Here is an 8,514-nt window from a genome sequence, read left to right as displayed (position 1 = left end):
ATAATTCTGTGAACTTATCTAAACCTGTTTTTAAAGCTGATTTATTACTTAGAATTTTACAAAGAGATTTGGATTTTCTGGTTTTAAATTTAGATATTATTTGCAGTGAGAACTGATTTAATTTACCAAAAGTTTAGAGTTCTAGATCTGATTTTTATTGCTTGAACCTTAATTAATTTATCTGATTTAATATTTCATAATTTCCTGAGAAATTCCCTAGGCTTAGCTCTTTTGATTTTCTGAATTCACATCACTTTTATTTAAATATTGCATTGCTTTATTTTAATTCAATTTAACTTGTTTAGCGTAATTTACAAAACTTTACAGTCTATTGTGTTTGATCTTGAGTCTCTGTGGATTCGACCCCTAAGTACTGCAATTGATCTCTTGTTTGAGAGAGTAGCTCTAGGGATTAATTTGAGTTTATCATTTAGTACAAAGTCTAGAACTGGAGATTGGTGCAATCACTTAACCCGAACTGGAACGAGCTTGAGAGGTACTTTCTTGACGACTGTAAGGGTACCAGCTTCTTCTTTATCGATGTCTTTATGTGTCATACCATCAGGTGTTCTCCAATCGAAGTAGTAAAGTAAGTTCAAGAGTCCCAATTCCACAGTAGCTATCCCCATTGCTATACCGGGACATATCCTTCGACCAGACCCAAACGGTAAGAGTTCGAAATGTCTTCCTTTATAATCCACAGGGCTATCCATAAACCTCTCGGGGTTAAACTCTTCCGGGTTTGTCCAGTATTTCGGATCTCTTCCTATCGCCCAAGCGTTCACCAAGATCTGTCTCTTTGGAGGAATATCATAACCTTGGACCTTGATGTGAGCCATTGTTTCCCTTGGGAGCAGAAGAGGAGCAGCTGGGTGTAATCTGAATGTTTCCTTGATCACCATGTTCAAGAAAGGAACTTTGTCGAGATCTTCTTCAGTGATTCTCTCCTTATTGTTTCCCAGACGGTCGCGGATCTCGCTTTGAACTTTCTTCATGACTTGCGGGGTTTTAACGAGTTCCGTCATTGCCCATATCATGGTAATAGCTCCTGTTTCTACACCTCCTAGTAGTATATTCTGGCAAGCAGAAAAAAATAATTGTAAATATGCAGATTCAGTTTCTATGCAAATGTGTTGAAACAAATCTTGTGTTTTTTTTACCGTTAGTAATGCCTTGATGTGATCTAACGTGAGCGTCAAGGAATCATTTTCGCCTTGTTTATTCATCACATCCAACATAACATCGACAATATCTCTGTGATCTTTTGATATTTTTCCAGGATGTAAATGATCATCGATCACACCTTGAAACAGAGTATCGAGCTTGACGAAAACATCTTTGAGCCTCTTGTGCTGCCCGGAAATACAGTCAACGAGCCATCCAAGTCCGGCAATAGGAAAGAAATCAGAGCAAGTGAAACTTCTCTGAGCTCTCTCGGCTTCAAACACAAGCTCTTCTACCTTGTCTTTATCGATAAACTCACACTCGTGGAACCTTTTTCCATAAGCTACTCTGAACAGGATACTCGCGGTTAGCCAGAAAAGGGTTTTGCTCAAATCGACCGGAGATCGATCCACCGCTGATTCCAACAGTTTCGTGACAAGAAAGTTACATTCTTCCTCTCTGATGTACCCGGAAGACTGAACCTTTTTCAAACTTAAAAGCTCACGCACAAAGAACTTGCGCCGCTCCTTCCACTCGTCACCGTATGGTGTAAAAGCCACATCTTTAAAACCCCGAGAGGTTAGCCTCGGACCAACAAGCTTAGGTCTGCTGCAACAGTCTAGGTCATGAGTTCGTAACACCTCTTCAGCTGCTTCTCTCGATGAGATAACAGTTACAGGGAAAAACCCTAAGTGAAGAAGCATAACATGTCCTGTTCTTTCGGCTAGACGTTGAAATAACTTGTGAGGCAATTCTCCAACTTGGTGTAAGTTTCCGATAACTGGTAACGTTGGAGGGCTAGGAGGAAGGTTCCATTTAGAGCGTTTGATCTTCTTGCTGATAAAGATCAACGAAGCGAAGGTGATGATAAAAAGACAGAGCAAAGAGATTATCATTTTTTTTTTGTTTCTTTTGTTATACAGCAAAATGAAATTGATATGCTCTATGTATATTAATAGTAGTCACACCGCTTACATTTTAATTAGATTTTTGTTTTTTTCTATCATATGTTAATATTGTACAAATAGGAATCCTATGTAACATATATTACGTAATTATAATCTGTACCAAAATCTATATTATGATGAAATAAAAAAAAGTTGAACATGATTACTAATAAAAAACTATAATATATAGTATATAGTAAAACACAAATTTATTCATACTGAAAGATTAAAGTCATGCATTTTAGTATGGAATTTTAACAGTCACACGTTACAAAATTATGTTGTTAAGTTATTGTTTTTTTATATTTAAACTAGCAATTGATCCGCGCTACGCGCGGTAGTTAGATTAAGGTGTATTTCTGGTTTTGTTGTGTATATTATTTTTTTGGTTACGTAAATTCTTCTTTACGTTTGTTTTTGTATCTGATTTTGGTTGCTTATGCTGTTTTGTTGGATTTTTTTTTATAAAAATAGGTTTTGCAGTAAGTATAATTTAGTTTGCTGTTTATTTTTTACGACTCTATGCATAAAATTTTCGCCTACTTTCTAATTGCTGCTCGTTGTTAAGTAATTCAGTCTGCGTGAGGTTAGATATAGAAGAATGTTTATCTATGGATCTATAATGACTTCTTATGAAGGACGTGTTTGACCCAACCCTATTCACCAAATGGTATCTGAATATATGCCCTTTCTCTGGTTTATGCAAATAACTGTGACTTTACTTTAGATAATTGAACTGGTCACTCGACTGATGAACGAATTCTTTGGTGTTATATTCTGTAATAAATTATGTAACACAATTAATTTTAATTGGTGGAGGCTTTTTGTAAGCCTAAAAGCAAAGTTATATACTACTAACTAAAGGAAGGAGGAAAAATATAGTGAGTGCACCAATCTGTTTTGACTTTTGAGCAAAGGTTGATCAATAGGGAGTGTGATAAACTTTGAGAGATCATGGTAATTGCAAAAAAATAACAATGATCAAAACTCAAGAATCAACAAATATTTCGCAAATGTAACTTACTCATTTCTTGTTACTTCAAAAACGGCCGACCACAAATATCAAATGGCACTATCTCCTCCTCGGGTAGAAACCCATAGCTTGGTACACATTGCGCATTGTAACATCCCCTAACTCTGTGGCTCTGTCCGCACCTTCTGACAATACTTTGTCCAAATACTCTGGTTCAGCTGTTATCTCCTGATAGCGGGCCTGACACGGAAACATATACAAAACCATATATTTCATAACTTATGCATAAGACATGCCCTTCTAACCATTTACTAATGGAAGCTGCAAAAACACCTCAAATTTTCTTTCTACGGTTTGATGAGACAAAATGGTATAAACTCAAAGGAAAACATTGGATTGGTTCAAGGTTTTGGCTTCACAGACCTGGATTGGACTAAGATGTTTGATCAAAGCATCTTCAAGGAGAGGCTTAAATGTACCCCAGCTCAAATCTTTGCATTCCTCCACTTCCTACAACCAATTAAAAATGTGTTCACCGATTATCTCCGTGAGTAGTTATTGTGGCCAAGGGAATAAATGACATGTGAAAACATCTCTGTAACCCAATTCTTTAAGAGTAAATGACATTATCTCCTTTTCCTTACCTCTTTCGTCTTGCCCAAAACAGTGTGATATACTGAGAGTAGATTGTTGCATTCAGGTCTCTCAGCATTGTCAAACTCAAGGCTGTTAGAACAGCAAGAAACAAAAAGTTTTAATATAGATTTCTCAACTTTAACAAGAAAAAAGAAACAAACTTTGCATTGCAAGAAAATTTTAAACGACATAACCAGCACTCAACCTGCAAATGAGTCTGTCTTGCACCTTTTTATTTTGTCTGCAATCAACTACACATTTTCAAAAGGAGGGATAAAAAATGGATTTAGTAGCAGAAGAACACATACAACCAACATGATGATTGCTCGAGTAATTACCCGATACACTTAACCGCAAGGCAGTATATACGGGGTCGAATCCACAAGGACCAATGATACACTAAAGATTTGCCAGAGTCGTAAATAGCTAAAGCGAACGAAAGATAATTTGTTTGGTTTGAGAATTGTAAATAAAAATGCAAGAAAAAAAAATCGATTAGCTTATAAGATTAAAACATTGGGTCATAGGGTATTTCAGAGATCAATGCCTAATGAAAAAATGAAATATGGAATTCAATAATTAAGAACCGTTCTAGAACATGAACACAATAACAGACTAACCCTCTTTCAAGGCATTAGAAACTAAACTTGACTACTAGTTTGCTAAACTTTCATTTGCAACCTCCTAGCCAAATTTGCATTACAATCAAGTTCATTAAGTTCACAATGCGTCCCAACATCAACTTTCGCAGGCTAGAAATACATTGCTCAATTCACACTCATTCAGGCATTCTATCGAACACTTTTGATGCATAGAAAAACCTAGAGTCTAAAACAAGTTGATCAGTCCTATTTTAGCATTAAGATCATGTGAATCAAAGAACCTAAGGATTAAGAACTCCAAACAATAATTAAAACATCAATACATTGAATCTCCTAATTGGTNGTTTTTCTCCCAGCAAATAGAAGGTATTTATAAAGCTCTCCAAATAAGGTAAAAAAGGTAACGGCCTGGTTAAGACATTTCTCAGCCAGGCGGGTATCTTATGTAGGCGGGTTTTGACGTGAAACTTGCCGGGTTAGACTTTGTTGCTTAGCCAGGCGGGTTCCTCAGATAGGCGGGTTTTAACGTGAAAGTTCCCGGGTTAGACTTCGTTGCTTAGCCAGGCAGGTCCCTCTGGTAGGCGGGTTTTGACGTTAAAGTTGCCGGGTTAGACTTTGCTTCTCAACCAGGCGGGTTCCTCTGGTAGGCGGGTTTTCACGTGAACCAACATTCATCTCATATGTTTGTTTGTATCCAGAATAGCTCATTTTCCTCCAATTTCCTCCAAAGTGTCCTAAAACCTGTAAAGAGTCGATAAAGAACCAAAAGACTCCAAAAACACACTTTAACTCAATAAAAAGCGTAAAATAAGAGAGAAAACAAAGACTCAAAACCGATAAAAACACCATATATCAACTTCCCCCGACTTAGATCTTTGCTTGCCCTCAAGCAAAACAAAAACCTTTGCCAAGGAAAGAGGTTTGAAAACGCGAGAATTCACATATTCTTCTGGGATCATGCTATCTAACAATTGCCTGCAAACCACTATCACAAAGCTCATATCAAACCGTACTAAATCGTACTTTGCCATGACCGTAGCAGCTTCATAAATCCTATGATCACAAATACTTTCAGACTCAGATAGCTTAACCTTTTAACATTCATTAGTAAATGCGTGCACTCTCACAAAGGGGATATCAAACACATTATGGTCTAGGTGTAAGGACAATTTCAAGGTGGCTCAAGTGTTTAAGGTTTCCAGCAACCGAACGGATGCAAATCATTATGGAAAATCACAGTGAGACACAGACGNCTTAGATCTTTGCTTGCCCTCAAGCAAAACAAAAACCTTTGCCAAGGAACGAGGTTTGAAAGCGCGAGAATTCACATATTCTTCTGGGATCATGCTATCTAACAATTGCCTGCAAACCACTATCACAAAGCTCATATCAAACCGTACTAAATCGTACTTTGCCATGACCGTAGCAGCTTCATAAATCCTATGATCACAAATACTTTCAGACTCAGATAGCTTAACCTTTTAACATTCATTAGTAAATGCGTGCACTCTCACAAAGGGGATATCGAACACATTATGGTCTAGGTGTAAGGACAATTTCAAGGTGGCTCAAGTGTTTAAGGTTTCCAGCAATCTGAACGGATGCAAATCATTATGCAAAATCAAAGTGAGACACATACCAATTAGGAGGTACACAGCTTCCCTCTAACTCGGATCAAACCAACCAACGCTAAACCCCAAACAAATCATTATTGTTCTAGATGCTTTTGATAAATAAATAAGAGCACTCTGACTTTTCCGGTTCCATTCTTACTCCTTTCCCATTTTCTTCTTTTTTTATTTTTTATTTTCTTTTCTTTTCTATATGGGGGAGTGGAACCAGTTCTCGTCTCACAAAATTGCATCAGAAGAACTGAATCATGGAAACTCAACACATGCTTATGAACATAACCACACAACCACAAAAACTCAATATCAATCACCCAAACAAACTACAACGACAATCCTAACTAGAGGAAAGCTATGTCGGTCTGTATACTCCGTATTTTTTGCACATGAATGCACATGATGATGATGCTCAAGAATGCGAGTGGTATGAAGCAAGGATATGGGTAAAGGTGTGGTAATAGACTAAAGACGAGTCTAGCCATTCAGAATTTGCAAAGAGTGGTAAAAATAGTGTAAACTAAACTCTGAATGTATGATCCATTACATGATTCTCAACCCCCTAAGTGAGATATAATAAGTTCATATTAAGTCCAAATAAGCAAGGTCAAGCTCAAATCATCCAAATTTCAAAGTGACAGGAATTATTGAAGTGATCAAGTCATGATTTTTTCTAAACTTCCAAGTCATCCTTAAACAATGCTAAATGGTCCCAAGGCAATGAATCAAGCATGGTGCAATTCCCTAAGAAAAGCTCATAATTCTCAACCAGCATTTTGACTCAATAAAACACACTTTTGACTCGATAAAACAAATTGACTGACTCAAAAGAAAGCAACAAAGGAAAAACAACCAAAGCAAACAAGATTAGTAGACATATGACACCCTCCCCCAGACTCGCTTCACACCGTCTCGGTGTGAAAACAAATCCAAGAAAAGAGGTCAAACAGACTCAAAAGAAATTTAAAAGAAAAAGAATTAGTAAAAAGAGAAATACCTGGTGGGTTGCCTCCCACAAAGCGCTTGTTTTATGTCGTTAGCTTGACCTCCATGAGCCATTAGGCATGATCGGGATCCGTTAGAGGAACCACAATGCCCTCTTCTAGAGTTGAATCCCCAAGATATGGTTTGAGTCGCTGACCATTCACTGTAAACGGATTACCATTGGGGTCCCAAAGAACAACTACACCGTGTGGTTTCACTTCCTTGATGGTGAATGGACCAGACCAGCGTGATCGAAGCTTTCATGGAAATAACTTGAGACGAGAGTTGAACAGTAGTACCTTGTCATTCTCTGCAAACTTTTTAAGGATAATCTTCTTGTCATGAAGGGCTTTGGTCTTCTCTTTGTAGATTCTGGAGCTCTCATAAGCCTTCAACCGAATCTCATCTAACTCGTTAAGCTGAATAAGTCGTCTCTCTGCGGTGGCCTTAATATCGAAGTTCATCAGCTTTGTTGCCCATAATGCCTTGTATTCCAACTCCACAGGTAGATGACATGCTTTGCCATAGATAATGTTGAACGGTGTTGTTCCTATGGGGGTTTTAAAGGCGGTCCTATATGCCCATAGAGCATCATCAAGCTTCGCAGCCCAATCTTTCCTTGACATACCCACTGTTTTCTCCAAAATCCCTTTAATCTCTCGGTTTGATATCTCTACTTGAACACTTGTTTGAGGATGATAGGGCGTAGCCACCTTATGCTTTACACCATGCTTCGCCAACAGGTTCTCAAAAACTTTATTGATGAAATGTCATCCACCATCACTAATCACCACCCGAGGAACTCCAAATCGAGGAAAGATAATTGTCTAAAACATCTTAAGCACCACTTTCGCATCATTGGTTGGACTAGCAATAGCTTCAACCCACTTAGAAACATAATCCACATCAACCAGGATATACTCGTTTCTATAGGATGACGGGAAAGGCCCCATAAAGTCAATGCCCCACACATCAAACACTTCAACCTCAAGGATGAAATTTTGAGGCATCTCATTCCTCTTACTGATATTACCCTTCCTCTGACAAGCATCACACTTTGAGACAAACTCATGTGCATCATGGAACAATGTAGGCCACCAAAAACCAGCTTGTAGAACCTTTGTGGCTGTCTTGAAAGAAGCAAAATGTCCTGCATAAGCTGAAGCATGACAATGCTGGAGGATGCCATTCACCTTGCCTTCAGAAATACATCTCCTGAACAGGCCGTCTTTACACTTCTTATACAGATATGGTTCATCCCAATAGTAATGTTGAACATCTTTAAGGAACTTCTTTTTAGCATAGCCTGTGAATTCTGCTGGTGGAACATCATGAGACAAGTAGTTTGCAAATTCTGCATACCAAGGCAATTTACTTTTCACAGTGTGTACTGTCATGAGCTCAGCTATAGTTGAATAATGAGCCTTTTCCACCTCATCTAAGTAACCATCCTCAATTGAAGCAAGTTCTTCACCTGGAAGAGCATCATCCATTGGAACTCCTTCCTCTACTCTCAGCCTTGACAAGTTATCTGCTACTCCATTCTTAATGCCCTTTTTGTCTTTTATTTCCAAATCAAACTC

At 38.0% G+C, this 8,514-nt stretch overlaps 1 protein-coding gene across 1 annotated transcript; it reads right to left on the bottom strand.

Moving 5' to 3' along the window:
- LOC104732570 (cytochrome P450 71B17-like) lies at positions 456-2,072 on the bottom strand. The gene is made up of 2 exons (XM_019233428.1): positions 1,161-2,072; positions 456-1,076 (listed from the first exon to the last, which is right to left on the bottom strand). The coding sequence occupies exons 1-2, from the start codon at positions 2,058-2,060 to the stop codon at positions 465-467; spliced, it is 1,512 nt and encodes a 503-aa protein (XP_019088973.1). The 5' UTR covers positions 2,061-2,072; the 3' UTR covers positions 456-464.

This window comes from Camelina sativa, chromosome 12 (assembly GCF_000633955.1).
Source record: "Camelina sativa cultivar DH55 chromosome 12, Cs, whole genome shotgun sequence".
Classification (NCBI taxonomy): domain Eukaryota; kingdom Viridiplantae; phylum Streptophyta; class Magnoliopsida; order Brassicales; family Brassicaceae; genus Camelina; species Camelina sativa.
The sequence above is the reverse complement of the archived record's forward strand: the minus strand, read 5'-3'. Positions and strand labels throughout refer to the sequence as shown.